Raw genomic sequence first — 20,364 nt, 5'->3', positions numbered from 1 at the left:
ACGAAATTTTGTCACGACGAAATTCTGAAAAGTTGTCCGATTTTTTTTCAACTAAGTTTATCCGCCGAAAATTTATCTGACGAAATTTTTCGCTGTTAATGTATTATGATCAATTAGCACTAGTTTGTATAATTTTATTTCAAATATTCATTCGTTTTACATGCGAAAAAAATTACATTTTAAATACATATTCATACATTTTTAACCTTTGCACCTTTGTCTTTCTGCTGCCCCCTTTGGTCGTGATTCCCTTAGCACATGAATAGTCCGCCTGATAATTAAACCACCCTTGAATTTTGGAGTAATAGTTTCTATGGCCTATCTTACACAGTATAAATGTGATGTTTTCGCTACTATTTTCTCCTTTCGCGTTGTTCTTTGAAAGATATCATCACTGAGTATGGAATCAGCCATTTTTTGTTTTCGGGAGAGGGGTGGAGAATAACTATATTTTTAAGCCAATACAGTCAATTCCTCTTAAATCCACACTACTGTCACCTAAAAAGAAGACCCAAATATACATAACTATTAAATTTAGCTCTGCTTACAATCATACTCCATTTACATCTACAGACAGGTTTTCAAGCAACATTTGGCGTGACTATAACCGGAATCTACTCTACATTTTGAATTCCTCTTGATTTAAGCAAAACAACCTCTAGCTTCCTTATGAATACTGCCACAGTACAATGTCCCCTTCTTTCTACGTAGAATTATTTTTTCATTTTGGTATATGCTTAAAACTTCCCTTGCTCAAAGGTAACATATTTGTCCATCTCTATGCTGTGACTTTCCAGACCATTCGCTCTGACCATTCACACGCAAACCCCCTCCAGCTTTGAATCAAATGTTTCTTAGAGTACTTCTTTAAAGTTTACCAATCAAAACACAGTCTTTTTACTGGTTTTCATATTTTTGTTTAAAAAATTCAAAAGTTATATATATGCACGATTTCTGAAATATGATTCGAAGTAGAATCGATATATTATTACTTGCTACATGAGCAAAATTTCGGTTAACCCCCTATGGAAAATGGAAGTTCGCCCCAAGCACGCTGGTTCGGTCTTTTTGCCATACAGAAGCCAGCCAACACAACCCCATCAACACAGCCCCTATCAACAGCCCCCTCCCGCAAATTTTCTTTCAACCTCCATGTTGTTGTTGTCGCCGTTGTCAGATGCGCTTGCGCAAAAATTGAAAATCAAGCGGGAACCACTTCAATGGCGGGAATACCGTTCAAAAAACTGTGTTGCCTTGAAATGTTAAAACAGCATTAGAACTGGGGAGAAGTCACTGAATGGCAGAATTTCATCGATGGATGCAGTCTTTACCACGTAAGATTTTTTGTGTACGCTAGTTATGGTCAGCTTCAACGTAGTTAGGCCTTAGGTATCCTATGCATTTGCTTTTGAAGAACTTGCTGATAGAATTGTGGCGTGTAAAACTTGTACCACGTAGCGTTTAGATTATCTTTATAATGATTTATTCTCGCCATCCAATTTGCCTATAAATTCTGGGTTGAAACTTACATCAATTAAGTGTTCTTGTTATGTTACCAAAGACTGCTGAGCGATCAACATTTTGCTTCTCCGTCTAAACAAACAAAATTTTTATTTTTGTCTGCGAGATCTCTTTGGTTTGCTACTCCTAGTATTCCGCCATGTCAAGCAAGGCACAGGCAGAGGAAAAGGCCATTAAAGTGTATGCAACAAATAAAGAATTTGGTCTGTGCTGTGTGCTCTGTGGCACTATATTTTCATAATCCAATTTGTTTCATAACCACCAGTTTAAGTTTAATTTTGCTTGCTTTAGTGTAATGCGTCATGGCCTGTTTCCCTAAACTGCATTGTGAATTCCTATATTAAATAAGCATTGTTTTGAAAATAAAAAATACTCTTATGAGAATTAGCTTAACTTTAAAGCATTATATTGTTTGGTCTATTTTAGTATTGTAAAATTGTAAAATAATTTGACAGTTTGGTGTCATTTATATGGTTGGCCACACCAACAGGTTATTTTTCCACCAAAATGAGTCATTATTCAATTTCATATTTTGATATTCTTTGTTTTAATCTTTCAACAGAATGTCATGGGACACTTCGAAAAACGAGGTGGTTAACATTTTTACTCACTTTAAGGCTAGAGTTTCCCTTTCATGCTCAAGATTCGAAGCTTACCTGAAAAGTACACATAGCCAAGCATTGACAAAACTAGACAAAGTAGCGATAGAAACTTAATTAAATTTGGGAAATATATTTACAGGAATTTTTATTAAGGCTTATAATTGTCTTTAACTTACAAAAGATTTTGCAGCTTTATTGAACTTTGAATTTTATGGAACCATACTTTTGTATGATTTTCAAAATAATGCTATCCAGAGGTCATGACATGTTCATGCATCTCTTGCTGAAGTCCAATAACACTAATTTAGTTTTGATGAAGCACAAGAACGGCATTATTCTGGCTTTTTAAGGGCTCGCCAGAATATTGCAGAAAGTGGAATTATGTTTTGCTAGTTCTCTTTTTTGTATAAAATCAATTTTTCCTGTTGATTAATTTAGCTTTTCATAGTTTTGATTAATGTAATACATTGACACAAAGTAAGCTAGGGAAACAGTTTTCCCTCCAAACATTAGATGGTTTGTTGGAGATAATCAAATTTTTACCTTTCAAAATTTCATATTTGGTTTATGTTTTCAATGGGCTTTTATGGAGATTGTATTCTAAGATTAGCTGAGAGCAAACTTGCATGCAAAGATAACACCCAAGTTTCATTTGAAGTAGAAATAGACTTGTAAGAATTGGAAAATGTTTGATAATCTAAACATGTAACCTAACAATGCATTCCTAAGTTTGACACAAGACTATTCTACCTTGACTACTTCCTTAAATATTAACCTTGATGAAAACACTCATACTCACATTCAAGCATGCACACAAAGATATTTATTAATGACATGACTGTCTTTTTAGTCAATGCTTGGTTGAGGAAAGAATTATTTGCTGAAGAAATTTATGCAGAATTTAGTTTTGCATTTTGCAACTTTTTTCTCAGAAATCTGTTCCACAAGAATTTAGCAATTCCAAAGTTGTCTTTTTCAAAAATTTTTGAAGAAATTAATTGATAGAAAGTTATTTTTGAGTATATTAGTGCCAGGTCCCCTCTTACTGAACCAAACTTCTGTCACTGTTTTCCAGCAAACTACCACATTCCTCCTCTATGACCATGCCCCCTTACAAGTATTATTAAAAACCTATAGCTGTATCATGCGATCTGTAAAAAACTGAAGTTTACAAGCAGAAATAATGTCAGAGTATTTTAAACACAATTTAATCAAATCCTGCAATATCAAGCTGTCAATTGCAAAAATTATTTAAGGGATAGGCCTCATCAACAAAAGTTTCCTTCACAATGAATTATTTTTTTGCAATATTGAGTTGCAGCAATTTATTTTGCAGAAATTTATTCAACAGAAATTTCTTTTTGCTTGGGGTTATTTGCATGTCTTGTCTGTGATATGAGCAAAAAATTATGGCAGTTGCACCCACTTTAATGTTACAGAGCAGAAATTACCCTCATACCAACATGACACACTAGAATGTCACCCTCTTACAAATATGTCTTGGTTATAATTTGGTGTGTAAAAGTTATTCTCTCTTGCAAATTTTGAATTCTGAAGTTGATGGGACTATGGCTATTTCTATTCATCTATTATTATTGATTCCATTCTTTATAATTTTTAACCTTAAACCTTTTTTCTCCACAATATCATTCTCTATTGATAATGGAAATTTAGATAAATAATTCTAAAGCCTTTTTGCATCAAACATAGTTCCAAGGGTACTGTAGCCTTATTTGTTCCATATGAGTATAACCTATGTAGCCATTTTGATTCTTCCTGTTCTATTTTGAATACATAGTTCCAGAAACTGCACTTTAACAAAATTATACAGCATTCTTAAAAAAGGAATAAATGATGCAGAAAATATCATTTTTTACAATAAAATAGATAGGGATGTACCGGATATACGGTAGGCCGGATAATCTGGCACCGCATCGCTGATTTTTTGAAAATCTGGTTCCAGCTGGATTTGTTTTTGAGATCCGGCGAGTTGCCGAATTTTCCAGAACTTAACAAGATCAACAATAAAACAAGCACCTTGAAAACAAAGTTGAAATGAAAGCGCTCGTCATCACAAAACAGGAAGCCTGGATGATATAATTCACAAATTTGGTCCAGGGTTGCCAGATTGGCTTTTTAGCGGAGAAATTTGACCTTGTTGGCCTTTTCAGCAGAACGTCTAAAATTAATGAGTAATTACTAAATTCATGGAATAATTAGTAGTTAACTACAAAGTGTTAACCAAATTTCAAATTTTATCACCTAACCTAAATATTATCTTGATATTAGCAAAGGGTTTTGAAAAAAAGTAAGATTCTTATCTAAGTTAAGAAATTATCTAACAAACACAAGCGTAAAAATATAACCAGTGCCTGCTCGATGGATTCTTGAGAAAGTTTTGGATTTGGCCTTTTTATGAGCATTTTGGCTTAAATTGCACACCAGCCTAGCCTTCGTTTGTAAATTCAATCTGGCAACTCGAATGGGTCTATTTGATCTTCTCGCTATACATTTTTTCACAAAGTGGCTCGAAACTTTTCATTACTCAAAAATCCATAAATTGCCAGATTATCCGGTAAAATCCGGCCGGATATTCCACGAAGAAATCCGGTAAATCCGGTTCCGGCCGGATTCTCAAAATCCTGATCCGGTACACCCTTAAAAATAGCTCACTAGACACCTGAAAAACTAATCATTCAATACATTTCAAAATGTTTTGGAAATCACACACTAGGACTGTTAAAATGTTTGAAAAAGACACAATGCTTTAAATCTAATCTTAGCGCCAAGAACAGGAGCGTGTTATTTTTTAATCTCCATTTGTCACATTATCATTGGTTTCACTTTTCGAATCTTCCTTCGATTTTGAATCAGCTTCAAACTCAACCTCCAACTGCCTCACTGCTGGCTTGATAGCTGCCATCTTTTCAGCTTCAGTCAGCATCGTCAACAAACTGATCATGGTTATGAAAACTCTGAATTCGAAAGATGTTATCCGGTTCCAGCTGATGTCGATGCAAAGTCATTCAAATCAAAGCTAAATGATGATGGTATTTTGGAGATAAAAGCTGCAATAATCAAGCCATTAGCGAATCAGGGACTGCAAGAAGATGAGACAAACTTCAAATTGACTTTCGATGTCAGTGATTATAAACCAGAAGAAATTTCTGTCAAGATACAAGGAAATGAACTTGTTGTTAATGGAGAACAGAAGTCAGAATGCAAAGAAGGAGAGGATTCATTTTTCCACCACAGGAAATTTTCACGTCGTATCTTACTTCCGAAAAGAATGAAACTGGAGAGCTTGCAGTCGAAATTAACCAAGTATGGGAAACTGATGATTGAAGCAGTGAGCCAACAGTGAGGCAGTTAGAGGTTGAGTATGAAGCTGACTCAAAATCAAAGGAAGATGTTAAGAAAGAAACCAATGAAGCTGATAATGTCACAATTAAAGAATAAAAGACTTCTAGATTATATTATAGTTGTATACGTATTCTTTTGATAAAATTGTTTATGTCAAGCCCTGCTGACGTAAATTCATAAGGAGTATCATTTTATGTCAAGCCCTGCTGACGTAAATTCATAAGGAGTATCATTTTATGTCAGGCTTATTTTTCTGATTTAGGCATTGCAACACCTTTTTTTGTTTACATTCATTGATAATATTGAAAATAGTTTGTATAGTTTTGTTTGTTTTGATTGCAGACCAGATCTATTCAGAGAAGAGCCTTTGATCAGTGCATTTTATCATCCAACCAACGCCAGGGAAATCCCCTTCAACGACCAGAAGGTACACTTGCAAGCTCTTGTCAGATATATCAAGTTCAGTTTAATTGCAAATACTGTATTACAATTCAATTTATCGACCGTTTTGCTTAGGGTTATTATATGTGCCAAATGAGATACCAAAAAATAAGTGCTGGCTCGATGAACTGTATTGTAATTGCCGCGGATATAACACATTACATTTGAAGGATATTAAAAATTTACGTTAAAATCCACCTTGTTACAGCCACTCGCTTTCTTGGTAGAGCTAGAATTAGTGCGGGCACAATTTGATCTTCTTAAGAGATATTGCCAAACAAAAGTACCCATTTGCCCAAATATAACATCTTGTTGTTTCCTTAAAGACATGCCTAAGCAAAAAATTGAGTGAGAAAACCACTGGGCCAGAAGGAAGGGACATGTTACAGCCAGAACACTTTCTCTCCGGCTCAAACAACTTCTATCGAGATTTGATTCCGACTAAAGAAAATGAATGTGCACCAAATGACCACTCTGGATCTTCGAAATTCGACGAATCTTGGCCCAACACAGAGCGGACAAATAGTACTCTCGTTGAGACCCCTCCGTCTGTGACGTCACTTGGTATTTCAAGACAAATTGTGGGAAACAGGAGGGTTACAAGTGACACTGACATCGCTGCTGAGTCGAGATCAACAATAGCGAAGTAAGCACATTCTATATATTATAATTTAATAGCTATTTTGCAAATGACATTTTCTCCTGAAATACACAATCCCATAATTTATGGAGTTTTTCATGATTTTTTTATCTGCGTCGTTATGCAATTTTCAAAAGGAGTCCATGGAAATTGAAAGAATGTTTCTTTCCTTCAGAAAATTTTTACATGGGGGCTCTATTCAGGGTGGGGCTCATTATAGGGTTGGGCCTATTGATCATAATAAGAAACATGAATCATGCAGGCTCTTTGTAACTATCTCGTTCCTATCATGCATATTTGTTTGTTGAGACTAGAACGTTTATTGAATAGAGCATTTGATCATCTAGTTTAAACCGTATTCTTACTGAACTGGTCGTTCAATTTGTGTGTTGATATTTTCAAAAGACAACTTGACCCTATTGTAGGTACATACAAAGGTTTCGAAATGAGCCACCAAAAAGTCGCGAGGAAAGGCTTCAGAATGTCGTCGAAGTATCAAAAGGCAATGAGTTTTGGTGGGCAGAACAAGTCAATGATTCTTCAACTCCAAAAGACTCAGATGTTTCTAGTTTTAGTCCTCCTGTTCGATTAAGAGAGGCTGCGGAGAAAGGAAGACCGACACCACTATGGAAGAGAGGCGGGAAGCCTCCTCTAAGCCCAGAGCAAAGAAAGACAAGTTCATTGCCAAATCAGAAAGGAAAGGTTATTTAATTAACTTCAATTAATTTGATTAGGTTCTTTTGTTGTTTTCATAAGAGAAAAGATGCTTGATTGATTTGGGATAGAATTTGGATGCAGCTTGTAGTAGCTTTGTTGAATGTCGCAAACTTTCATTGATGTTACCAAATTTAGTCTGAGAAAAACGTTCCTGCTTTACATGGTATCGAACCTACTTTTGTGATTGTTTCTGTTTCTTTTTCCTTGTTTGCTACAATATATTAAGTGGAACCTTGATGCAATTTCTTAAGAAACACGCCCCAAATCAGATAGTCAGAGCAGTTTTGAAAATTTGCCTTTCATTAACAGAAATCAATTCTCAATTCCATGTTTAACTTTTCAACATCTTATATGCTTATGAGCAATTGTGATTTTATTAAATCTTAAAATTCAATTGGTCTTATTCCTTGCAATTCTTCATAGGACAAAAATACCAGAGGGCTTTCGACAAGAAAAATGACAGATTCTGACCCAGAAACAGACTTAATGCAACAAAGGGCACAGAGACTTATTGAGATGAGGTGAAGATATATCATGATATAACGCTTTTTCACAAGAATGTTTCAAACAAGCAGCAATCAAGCTAGTTTTCTAAGTGGTTGGATCTCGTTCCATTGAAATTGCTTTTAGAAGCTTATTTTTGCCATGCAATGTGACTAGAGTTCATAATGGTTGCTTGGAAAATGTTTTTATCGTATGATGTCAGCAAAGCACACCCAAGTATTTTTGTAGAAAGTATCTTTAACAAGAGTTATTATTTGTCTAATCCGAAGCAGCAATTTGCTATTTCTTCCCGTGTAAAGCTCTTTATTTCAGATATTGGCTGTAAGAGTTTGTTAAGTTGAAATGTCCCCTTACCTGTAATAACTTTGAAGTGGTCATCATGCTGTTACCTTCTTTTGTGAGGTCGCAGCTTTCTCCTGCAAAATTCTTATTCCAACCAATTTTTTGCCTGACTTTCCTTGCCCTTTTCCTCTTCCTTTCTTTTTATAATTTGATCCATTATAACTCGTCTACCTTTCCAGCCCTCCTTCAAATTTCAAACATCTACTTAAAAATCCTGATACATTTTCTGTAATACTTCTGAACGATTTTCATTACACCAAAGATTGTTTCTGACGCGTGCTGTTTATGACCTTTTATCTTTTTTATAGCGAGAGCACTTTGAGTACCTCATCATCTGGAGTGCCAGTGAGTCAAGATTCAATGAAAGAACAAATTTATGAGCCGCAAAAACTGTTTCCTGTGCCACATGCAAACACAAGAAACGATGTTCTATTGCCTCGTCAAAAGCCTGCACCAGAAGATGACATTTTATACCAGTGGCGCCTAGCACGTAAAATAGAGAAAGCCAGACAAAGGACTGATCCTTTTTCAAAGCTTCCTCATTTGAAATCAGGTGGATCCAATCTTGCTCCTGATACTGATAAAGAGCTGATTGAAAAAGAAGAACATGGTAAACCAAAGGGTAATCTGCTGTTGTCTCTTCTTTAACGATGCCAAATGGGTTGGTATCAAACGATAACTATTGTAGGCAGTATGTAATGGAAAACCCTCAGGAAAACCCTAGGAATCTCATTCTTTTGGCTCTCTATTCGTTAAAATGTGATGCTTTTACTTGCAGTTTTAAAAAAGAATAATATTTGATTCCCATTTTGCCCTATATTATTCAAGGCCTTGCTTTGATGTATAGAATCAGATGGTTGTGAAGGGCTCTACATGTAGTTACTCTGAAGTTCCACGTTTAGTGCGATCAACACGCATCTTCTTTACCAAGTACATGTTACGTTTCTGTTATACTCAATTGGTTTTTTATGACTCTTCAGTATAAAAAGTGCCAGATTGCCAAATAGCTGTTAATCATAGCTTTGAAGATTTATCCTGTGCATTGTATTCTAGTACTAATTGGCGGGGAGACAAAGCTTCCTGCCCATCGAAACGTAAGCGACGATGTTGCTAAAACAGTGGAAGATTTCCCTCCCGTTGCTCCAGAAGGAAGAATACCTGCTTTAGACAAAGATTCAAAAAGTAAGAACTGCCAGACTGTTATTGCATATAAGTTGTCTTCAACTGGACAGCATGCATTTGCGGAATATAGTGACATTGCTGCGCACATGCATATGGCATGTGATATTTTGCCATGCCCGCATACACAAGCATCTTCGGGAGACCAGGGAACTTCTGTTATCAGCTGTTGTCCACAGCAACGTGCTATTCTCAGAAAAGGGACGTTAGGAAATCCGCTTCTTATTGCTCCACCAATACATATCGATAACGATGGTCTGTCTCAGCCAGATAGAGGAGTGTTTGAGGTGGCAGAGGCATCAACGAACTGTTCTCCAGCAATGAGTGAGGTAGTGACCAGAAAAGATGATATCATGGCCAAGAAGCTGGAAGATCGTCTAACTTCCGATAAAGACGGATTTCTATCGAGTTCTGATAATAAGGTGATGGACAAGATTGAAGGGGATTTCAATGGATGTTCAGAAACGAGTTCTGTCAAATCTGCACCAGAACCTATTCTTGACAAAACGTTGCAAGGAGATTTGAAAAAGAAAAACGGTGATCACACGACAAGCAGCAAGGATTCTCTTCCAAATGTTGAAAGGGAGAAAGTAAGAGAGACGATTAATCAGGTCTGTTTTCTTTCTCTCATCTAAAGTTTCCAAACTTGTTGACTTATTTACGTTGGAGTAGCTTTGAATGATGGAGTAAAAATCACGGTAGTACTAAAAATAAAAAAAACTGTTTTTTCTTAAAATTGGGGAACGCCATTTGATAAGCGCTCCAAGTGTCTTTCTAAATAAGTAAATCTGCAAGGAACATCCTCTTGATGCATAATTTGAATGGTTTTTTAGAGCCATTTCCTCGTGAAATTTTATAGTTTTATTTTGGAAACTTTGCGCCTGTAATTGCTTAAAATGTGGATAAGACAACTCTTCTGATTCTGCAGACTGTTTCAGGGTAAATGTTTCATTTGATTTTTAATCAGAATGTACAGTGAATATACACATTCATCTAAGATCTTGCTCAAGACAAAACCACATTTCTCTTCTCTTTTGAAAAGTAGAATTTATACAGATTTGAAGGAGTATATCAATAAAAGGAGTATATCTTTCCTTAATTAATCTATTTTCCGAAAACTGTGAAAACATCGAACAATATTTTAGCCCGATCAATTATACCCAAATTTTTGCTTCCACACATTTTAGTCCGGAATTTTCGTTTTTCTCTCAGGTTCAATTTTCTCTCAAAATCTTCTTTGCAATCAATCACTCCTAGCTTTCCACTCTCCGCCCATTCTCCAATCATATTAGCCTTCTATTAACAACAATTCCTCACATAAAGAAGTTTTTTTATGTAACAGGTCACGAAGAGTTATTGGATAAAAAGAATGAACCGATGTATAACTGGCTAACTTACACCTCTAATAAAAGGCAACCAATCACGATAGAATTCCATTTTGTCACCAGACATTCCATTCAATTATGCCCATGTTTACAGCTTTGAATAACGATTAGGTGTTATTTTTCAAATTTATTGCAAAAATTCATGTCAGTTTTCCGTTTTGTTTGTACAGAAGGTTATAAAAAACTTTATTTGAAATCGAAGAACTATCTCGTTTAATATTAATGCAAAAGTACCTTCTCAACAAAAAATATATCACTCTTCCTTTGATAGCAACAATTATTTTTATCAACTCACAAAGATGGCGAGGTGTGTCATTGTTCATCTACTGTTGTTGCTTTCAACTGAAATCCTGAAGATTTCTAGCATTGTAGCCGCTGAAGTCGATTCTTTTCAATACACAGGTTATCTCTGAGAACATATTTCTTTCGTCAATGTCGAGTGTTGCTTCAAGTGCCTCCGAGAAGGAACTTGGTCTTGAAGTACACCAGGGGGATGCCTTATTCGAAGAAGATCTTCAAGCCACATATGCTGTAATTGGTATGTAGAACATACTCTAAGTAGCATATATATTGATTTCATATTACCAGAAGTCTTCATTAAGCTCCCTTTGGGCTTATTCGAGGGTAGCTTAGAGAGAATTAGAGATCAATCCTACTTTTTGGAGATTTTCCATTTTTTTTAAAGTTGACTTTGAGAAATGAAACATTCTACAGATTGATAGTCGTTTTTATGTCAAAACCTTGCGAGAATATTTTGTTTATTTTAACTTTTTATTTGCTGTTGGAATGTAAGATTTAATACGGACCAAACATCTGCTTTAAATCTTGGTATGTTAGGGTGGGGTTTTCGGCGGTGCAGGCTGCTTACCAGTTTTACTTCCAGGATGGGGGCTAATTGGAGAAGCATATACAAGGTATGACAAAATTTAAGTATTTGACGTAGACCACTGTTAGATGCTTTGCTAGTTGTTATTTTGCATAGTAACAATTGCTTGAAATAAGACTTTTTATTCTTTTTCATGTCGTTTACAGCTACTGATTCTTCAGATGATGAATTTCCGGATGATGAAATCTTAAAGGTTTTGAGAATGAAAAGACACCAGTATAAACAAGCTTTAAGGTAAGCTGCTCCTATTATTTATGTCAGCCTTATCATCATTTTGATCATTTTTATCACCTTCAATTTCATTAGCAACCCTTTTGTTTTTTCAGATTGCTGTTACAGAGAAAATTCAGACATTGACTTGTTACTCTCTTTTTATTTCAGTAACATCAACACAGTACTGACGAGGCCTTCAGCAATTATAGACAAATCCATCAGTTGATGTTGACCTCAGCTTAAAGAAAAAGTACCTAATGAATAACAATAATTCATCTTGCCACTTTCCAATGTAATCTTTCAATAGCAAGTGGCATTTTCCAATGCAAAAAGTGACAGAGCCAGAGAGTCTGTCATCTCAGCTGTGCCATCGTAGCATATCAGTTAATTAAATTATTTAGGGAGAAAATAAGTTACTTCATAAGTTTGAAGTTATTGAATCTGACTTGATGATGCTTCTTCTGGATCTCCTTCCTTTACTGTAGAATAGCTGTTCACTTTTTTATTGATTTGATTTAGAATGAATAACGAAAGAAAGTACATTTTGGCAACATCAATTTTGCTGCAAGGATTTTTATGTGTTTAAAGTACCCCATGGACATTCAAAGATTGCTGCCTTTGTAAATTGAAAAGGAGATTTGTCATATCCATGGTTTTTGAATTATAGCTAAGAATAAATTCAAGTTGTGCACTGAAGCATCTTTTACTGCAAATATGTTTGATCACCTTAACCTTGAAATATTTATTTCCCATGTATAAAAATATCAGCTGATCATGAAGAAAGTTTAGTATTTACTTGAGGTAGGTTGTGCCACCTCTTGTTCATTTTATAACTATCTCAAAGAGACTTGATCTGAAAGTCTAGAGCACTAAGAAATTTATATTTATATTACAAGATAGTTAATAATTTAAAGGTATATTCTTTTTATCTTTGTTATGTAAATTAAATACTGGTTGAAGCCAATAAATGAAGTAACCTGAAAAGGCATATTCAATTCTGTATTATCCATGCCAAAGAATGTCTTTCTTTTGAAACAGAAATACTCAAATTGGTGGTTTTAGATTATCAAAAATATTTTCTCGATGCAACAAAAATGGTTGATTTGATGATTTGGACTGTTCCTTTTCATTCAAAATAAATCAAATGCAAATTATCACAATATTAACTTGGATAATTCATCAAATCAGCATTGCTATACCATTGTGATGTTGAAAATAATTTAACTATATGCAACCAAAACAAATTTCCATATTAAAATATAAACTGCCCATTAACATTAAGATCTTAGAAGAAAGCGGAAGGTTAATTCCTGAGAAAACATTTAGTAAGAATCCAAACTCACTTTCAGAGCACCACACATGAAATGTTGCAGACATATTATATAAAAACAACAAACGTGAATGCAGATACCATATTTAATAGAATAACACACATTTCATTCTATCAAAGAACAACATAACAAGTTTAATTTAGTTAAAATAACTGAAAACTACTTCATAACAGTAATTTTGATATCAAAAATGTAAAATGAATAAGGTAGTGTTTGACAATTGTTGCTATTAGTACACAAAATATTTGTTCAGAAGTTTTCTGATATATACTGTCCCTTATTCTTCCATTGTCACATTATCAGCTTCATTTGTTTCTTTCTTAACATCTTCCTTCGATTTTGAATCAGCTTCATACTCAACCTCCAACTGCCCCACTGTTGGCTCCATGGCTGCCATTTTTTCAGCTTCAATCACTAGTTTCCCATCCTTGGTTAATTTTGACTGCAAGCTCTCCAGTTTCACTCTTTTCGGAAGTAAGATACGACGTGAAAATTTCCTGTGGTGGAAAAATGAACCTTCTACATCTTTGCTTTCTGACTTCTGCTCTCCATCAACAACAAGTTCATTTCCTTTTAGCTTGACAGAAATTTCATCTGGTTTATAATCACTGACATGGAAAGTCAATTTGAAGTTTGTCTCGTCTTCTTGCAGTCCCTGACTTGCTGATGGTTTTGTTTTTGCAGCTGTTATCTCCAAAATACCATCATCATTCAGCTTTGAGTTGAATGACTTTGCATCAACATCAGCTGGGATTGGATAGCTTCTTCCAAATTCAGAGCTTTCATAACCATGATCAGTTTGTTGATGATGCTTTCCTGTAACTTTCAGTTTGTCTCCCTCCACCTTCAGTGATATCTCATTGGGCCTGTAATTTCCTATATGGATTGCCAATTTAAATTTCTCTTCAGTAGCTTCATCTTCTGAATAACTTTCCTGTCCCCTGCTATTGCAGTTTACTGTCCTGGACAGTGGGCATGTGCTATGATTCCTCCCCACAAAGCAATGCTTTCTTGGCATTCGATGGGCATACCACTGGTGCCGAGGTGATGTGAAGTCCAATAGAGAAAGTAGTGGGACTGTGACTACAACCATTTTGATTCAAGTTCTTTTCCTGCAATTATTAAATAAACTTCATGGAGGAAATTTGTTTTGGTCAGAAAAAAGTAGTATAACAAAACTTTTTTAAACCTTGCTGTTGTTTGCAAACAAGTATCTATAATGTTTTCTCTGAATCACACAGCTTAAGTTGACCCTCCAACATATCAAAAGAAATCAAGATGCGATCTCCTCTTCTACAATAAGGCAACCAATAATGAAAAGTAATTGCTTTTAAGTTACTGGCATTTTTGTCCATAAATTCACTTCAAATTTAGTGTAAATTGAAACACATTGTAGTTGAAGAATGAAATACATTTGGAGAAATCCACTAAATTTTTATTAAATTCAAGAATAAAATAATATTGAGCTATATATTACAATACTGGGATAAATAAACGAGTAATGTTTATTTCTTTCTAAATGCTATACTGTGGTAACAACCACCCTATAATACTTCAATAGAAAACAACGCCAAAATTGATGGCCCAAAGGTTTTTATTTATAACTCTCGACTTTGGATTTGAAGATTAGGACAAAAATTTTTGAAGCTGATTCATGTTGTACCTCACATGAAAAAAATTTACTTACACTCTAATTCTTCGACAAAATATCCTCTCTTTTTAGATCTCTTCCTTGTTTCTTGTTACAGCTTCTGGAATATTTCTTGTTTGAAATATACTGAACTGTCTTCTGTTACTCATTTGGACGGTACTTATAGGAAATGGAGCTCTTTCTAGAACGTCAGGAAACTTCTACAATAGAACATTCTAGGAAGCATCAGGCAGGCTAGAGGGGAATCCCCTAACAAGAATGATCGAGAAGCTTCTGGTAGCATTGGAAACGATGCAACTTCGAGAAATACTTTGGGAATGGATCAAGGCATTCCATGAAGTTATGAGCTGATTTCATCATTGTATTTACCTTTGCTGATTGATACTGCTTCTGACAGAAATTACTTTTCCATGTTCCAAATCCTAGGCCGTGTCACAGGGGATCCTCTTGTTTTGTTTCATCTTGAGGCTGGCTTTTCAGCCAATCAAGCGAACCGACTATCGAGATCTTCAGTGGATCTTTCTGGAAAGTCTAGGAACAGATCTAAACGAGGCTGCAATCAGGAAACTTCCATGTGCCAGATATAAATAGAAAGGAGGTGACAGAAAAGAGCAGGAAATAAACGAGCAACAAAGTTGATTGACAATAAATAAGCAGAGAGAGGAGTAAAAGAAAATTTTTATTTGAAATATCGAAAAGAGCGATTGGTGGTAAGTGTGAAATTAAGATTTCAGTTGAGAATCAAGTCGTACTAACGTACTTCTTTTGGTAGTATTGATAGTATACTTTTACATTGTTTCTTTGTAAGATTTAAGTCAGTTTGTCCAAAAAAAGGTCTATCAGCTCCGGAGTGAAATTGTTCACTGGTTTAACCACTAGTATAATAAAACAGTTTCAGAACATTTTTAATGAACTTATTTCTAACTGTGGTAAGAACCTAGGACTCGCATACATTTAGATGTTTAGGATTTCCTCTTTTATTCGTTTATTCGGGCTCTTTATAAGTGACAATCATGTTCCTTTTAGTAAGTAAGCTTCATGGGCCTCACACAGCTCTTTTCTATTTTTAGAATTGCAAAAATGGCTTTATGGCACATTCCTCTATTCCGGGAAGAAGACGATCACAAATCTTTCCTGGATGACATCTTTGACTGGAAATTTCCTCCAGCAAGTCGAATTACAAGATATAACCCTTACTTCAAACCACGAAGGGCAAAGAGAAGGTATTCCTCCAAGCAAAAAGACGACTTGAAGTCAGAGAATAACGAGGATAGATTCAGCATCACAATGGATGTCAGACATTTCAGACCAGATGAGATCGCCCTTAATGTGGAGGGAGACAAACTGAAAGTTACAGGAAAGCATCATCAACAAACTGATCATGGTTATGAAAGCTCTGAATTCGAAAGATGCTTTCCGATTCCAGCTGATGTTGATGCAAAGTCATTCACATCAAAGCTAAATGATGATGGTATTTTGGAGATAACAGCTGCAAAAATCAAACCGTTAGCGAATCAGGGACAACAAGAAGATGAGACAAACTTCAAATTGACTTTCGATGTCAGTGATTATAAACCAGAGGAAATTTCTGTCAAGCTACAAGGAAATGAACTTGTTGTTAATGGAGAGCAGAACTCAGAAAGCAAAGATGGAGAAGATTCATTTTTCCACCACAGGAAATTTTCACGTCGTATCTTACTTCCAAAAAATGTGAAATTGGAGACCTTGCAGTCGAAATTAACCAAGTATGGGAAACTGATGATTGAAGCTGAAAAAATGGCAGCTATCGAGCCAACAGTGAGGCAGTTGGAGGTTGAGTATGAAGTTGATTTAAAATCGAAGGAAGATGTGAAGAAAGAAACCAATGAAGCTGATAATGCGACAATGGAAGAATAGAAGACTTCTAGATTAGATTATAGTTGTATACGTATTCTTTTAATATAATTGCTATTTTTGAATCATAGTTTTTGTCATCTTTTTGGCTAGTCAAATTTCTGTCTTTTTATGAAATCTGTTGACTTATAAAAACCTATCGATCGTAGGGTTATTTTATTTTAAGCTTGAACTGTTGCTTATCATATCTATTTGATGAAGTAATTAATTTCTATTACATGTTGATCATCTCATTCGTTGGTAAAATAACATATGTTTCTATCCTAATGCTGTAAGATAAAATTCCTATGTGTTACAAACTTTGAATTAGACTTTGTTTATGAATTTGAAAAAATTGAATCTGAGGTGGTTGAAGTTTTTATAAATATTATGAATGTCTTGTGATATTTGTTTTTTTGTCGTAGTAGAATACAGATCTGATATTAAATTTGATTCGCATCATTCGAGTAATATTCGCATAGATGGTATAATCACAATGACCTGTCTCTCTTTTGTAAGGCTCTATGCAAAACAGCATTTTATGGAAAGCTCTTTTCAGTATAAAAAGGCTTAATAACGACGAGAAAAAAGAATATACACCCATTTGTAGGCCTAGTTAACTCAGTTCTACTGGCCCGTGATGCGTGGCCCCTAAATCAGTGATGCTAAACATCTGGCTTTCTAGGGACCGGCCAGGGGGTTTAATCAGGCCTGCAAATTGAATTTGATGTAAGCATAAATTAGAAATTGCTCTCAATTTAATATTTTAGGTCAATTTAATGAAATCAATTTATGCTTTGAGCATTATAATGACCATTTTAGAAAAATTCCTAGATCTTAATAAGTCGATTTAATCTTTTTTCAAGGGTCAATACTTTACTTTTCAGTTAAGAATATCCGTGATTTAAAGTTTTTTATCTTGGGTACAATCTCTATGATGAGATGCAGGTTATGTGAACATGCAAGTGATAAGCTGAAGCAATTTGCACATGTGCACATGTTTTTTAAAGAAGCTAAAGTTTTTCATGGTATTATTTTAATTACATTAAATTACACATTCTTCGAAATACTTTTCTCTTTTTTGATACTTTTCTGCGCAAAAAACGATTAAATTAAATTATTGGTCATTAATAAGTGATTGTGCTAGGATTCTACTAGGCCGCCCACTTGGCATCAAATCATTCTTTCATGTGGTGTGGTTTTCTCTGAGCTAAAATGTGCTCAACACTGCTGCATTGTTTTTACATTCACACTACAATGTTTTTGCACGCCATATCTGATAACCGCCATTAGCGTGTAATGTTATTTCAGATATAAACAGAAGGCCTTTAAAAAATGGGAGACATCTCTAGAAGAGGGATATTAAATGAAGAAGGGCTTTTATTGACTTTCGATTGAAGTTGCAAAAGTTTTGGATTCACAGAACTTTAGTATTGGATAACTATTTGCGTAATTGGGACCGACGTATAAAGGAAAAAGAAGTTTCCTATATATGAATGAATCTGTATCCATATACTTGGTCTCCAAAAATATGACATCTAGCCGGATTCTGGAGATAGCCTGATATCTCTCCGGATTCTTCATGTCCGCCGTATAAATAAATCTGTATCCATATACTTGGTCTCAAAACAGGTTGGTACTGCCCCATTTCCAGCCCTAAGCAAGGGGTGCACTATCAAAAAATGCGCGTTAATAATGGGAAGTTAATAAAAATATAAATGAATACAGTTTTGCCGTCTTAGAAAATTTGGAGGGGACTGTGCTGTAGGCAAATTGTAGAAGTCACATCAAAGACTACACCCGAGATCGCATCCATTGCATTTGTATCAAGGTTCTCTGTTCAGTATCTGAAATCATTCAAACTATTCAACTGATAAATATTGCTCATGCATAGAGAATCAATAGCATAGTAAAGGGTTAGTTCTCATTGCCGAGTAAATCAAGGCTCTGACAAAAAATATGTGCGCCATTTTATTCTTCCTTTCTTGGATTTAGACATAACATGATACATTAGAATAGAGAATAACAAAAGATAAACTTATTATTAATTCAAGTCATGTGCCAGAAATCATACTACTTTAAGATTTTCTGGTCTTCTCCCCCTAAATAGATATTTTTAAGTACCATACTCAGAGTCATCGCGAGCGGGGGGTCCGGTCTCACCCCAACCACCCCTAGATTATTCTTGTCGGCAAATTTTTGAAAAGTAGAGTTTGTCGGGTTTTTCTTTTAAAGGTCCACAAGCAATAGCTTTAGCAAAAAGTGGGGATGAGATGAGGATAAGACCAAAAAAGTATCATCCAAAAGCCTTCGGCAATTTAAAATAGGTACAGAAAGCGCTATGGGTGTCACGGAGGGGCAAATATCCGCCAAAAACTCTGAACGCCGAAAGGAGGAGCAAGGGGGCACAGTGCCCCAGAGCCTTGAGGTCTTATAGACCTTAAAAAGTAAAGAATTCCATGTTAAGAATGGAATCAATGAAACCTAGAAAAAGTATGCCTAAAAGTAGTAAAATTTTCCAAACGATTGCAAGAAATTAATGCAAGAAACATTCTGAAATGCATTATAAGATAACCTAAAGGGTGTGGTCACAAACATTTATGCTCGCTCCGTTCGAAGGAGGCCTAGCCTTTTAATTTTGCATTTAGGCCCCCGAAACCATTCGGTGGCCTGCCTGTGATATCTGCTCATAGAATCTATCATAGGTTCTATTTAAACGTGCTGAACTATTTGGGTAAATGAGTCTCACTCAGGGTATACTTTAACGTTCAGTGATAGCCAATTTGTGCAATGATAAATCGTATGTGTGCAGTGATAAACTCAAATTTTGTGCAGTGATAAAACTAAAAAAAGAGATTTTGTAGTGAAAAAGTAAAGTGGCAGCAACTACCGGTAGACACATAAAGCGTAAAAAAGAGCTTTACAGTATTAAAAACTATAACATAACAGTAACAATGATCAAAATTTTTGAAATCTCTATAAAATGCTTTCAAATTCAGTTTAGAAGCTATCTAGTTTTTTGTTCTTCATCTCCTACTTTGAAATCTTTGCTTTCGAAAACTCGTTTAAACCTAGAACACTTTTCCTCGTCAAAATTTTTCGTAAAGTTTGGGTGAGAGCTGATGTAATTCGATAGTTTTACATACAGTTAGTTCGATAGGCGTTTTCCTAAAAATTTCAAAAGGCAAAACCTAATTTTTCAAAAATTTTGAAAATATGCAGCGATAAAAATTGCTGCATATCTTCCCTGCTCTCACTTCTCAAATCTTGACTTCTAGAGTAAAGAAAGTACCCTCAGGCACTCAAGTAAAGAAAATGACAACGCAAAAATTGAAGCGATGATTGATTGACGAGAACATAATAAAATCAACTACGTCAAAATGCCACTCCCAAAAATGTATATACTTTAGGCCACGCCCTATTTTGTCGGCAAATTGGTGACTGGCAGCGGCCCTCTCCGTGCCTTATTGAAAGAGATTGCCTATCTGATTCAGAACAATAGAAGAAGTCGTTATATTCAGCTTTAAAATCTTTCCTCTCAAAATGTAACACTTGAATAAAAAATTGACAATCATTTACCATGTCATATTTCCGACAAGATCAGGAGTTTTTCAGACAAAATGGCAGTTTGGCTTCAGAGGTGGGTCTTTTGCCCCCTCTGACCCCCCCCCTCTATATTCGTCAACCCCCTGTGTTTGCGAGAGCAGCCTCGCATCC

General features: G+C 35.3%; 3 protein-coding genes across 5 annotated transcripts; 2 read left to right on the top strand and 1 right to left on the bottom strand.

Annotated features, from left to right (window-relative positions):
• Window positions 1-1,169: 1,169 nt before the first annotated feature.
• Window positions 1,170-12,788, top strand: LOC135684579 (uncharacterized). Of its 3 annotated transcripts, none has more exons than XM_089114870.1 (10): window positions 1,170-1,334; window positions 5,834-5,913; window positions 6,254-6,573; window positions 6,993-7,269; window positions 7,708-7,805; window positions 8,439-8,740; window positions 9,184-9,920; window positions 11,097-11,232; window positions 11,727-11,814; window positions 11,962-12,788. In XM_089114870.1, the coding sequence occupies exons 1-10, from the start codon at window positions 1,298-1,300 to the stop codon at window positions 12,017-12,019; spliced, it is 2,133 nt and encodes a 710-aa protein (XP_088970996.1). In that variant the 5' UTR covers window positions 1,170-1,297; the 3' UTR covers window positions 12,020-12,788. The 3 variants fall into 3 exon arrangements, with proteins under 3 accessions (XP_088970996.1, XP_088970995.1, XP_065056274.2); XM_089114869.1 differs by having other exon boundaries at window positions 1,171-1,334; window positions 8,439-8,752; XM_065200202.2 differs by having other exon boundaries at window positions 1,172-1,334; window positions 5,829-5,913; window positions 8,439-8,752.
• A 403-nt stretch (window positions 12,789-13,191) lies between these two features.
• On the bottom strand, window positions 13,192-15,227 carry LOC135684580 (uncharacterized). The gene is made up of 3 exons (XM_065200204.2): window positions 15,145-15,227; window positions 14,812-14,975; window positions 13,192-14,236 (listed from the first exon to the last, which is right to left on the bottom strand). The coding sequence occupies exon 3, from the start codon at window positions 14,215-14,217 to the stop codon at window positions 13,402-13,404; it is 816 nt and encodes a 271-aa protein (XP_065056276.2). The 5' UTR covers window positions 14,218-14,236; window positions 14,812-14,975; window positions 15,145-15,227; the 3' UTR covers window positions 13,192-13,401.
• Window positions 14,974-19,964, top strand: LOC135684800 (uncharacterized). Its single transcript, XM_089114872.1, has 2 exons — window positions 14,974-15,485; window positions 15,846-19,964. The coding sequence occupies exon 2, from the start codon at window positions 15,856-15,858 to the stop codon at window positions 16,669-16,671; it is 816 nt and encodes a 271-aa protein (XP_088970998.1). The 5' UTR covers window positions 14,974-15,485; window positions 15,846-15,855; the 3' UTR covers window positions 16,672-19,964.
• The last annotated feature ends 400 nt before the right edge of the window (window positions 19,965-20,364 follow it).

Source organism: Rhopilema esculentum, chromosome 21 (genome assembly GCF_057945365.1).
Source record: "Rhopilema esculentum isolate cy_ngs chromosome 21, ASM5794536v1, whole genome shotgun sequence".
Classification (NCBI taxonomy): Eukaryota; Metazoa; Cnidaria; class Scyphozoa; order Rhizostomeae; family Rhizostomatidae; genus Rhopilema; species Rhopilema esculentum.
Note: the sequence above shows the minus strand (reverse complement) of the source record. Positions and strands in the feature narration are given on the sequence as shown.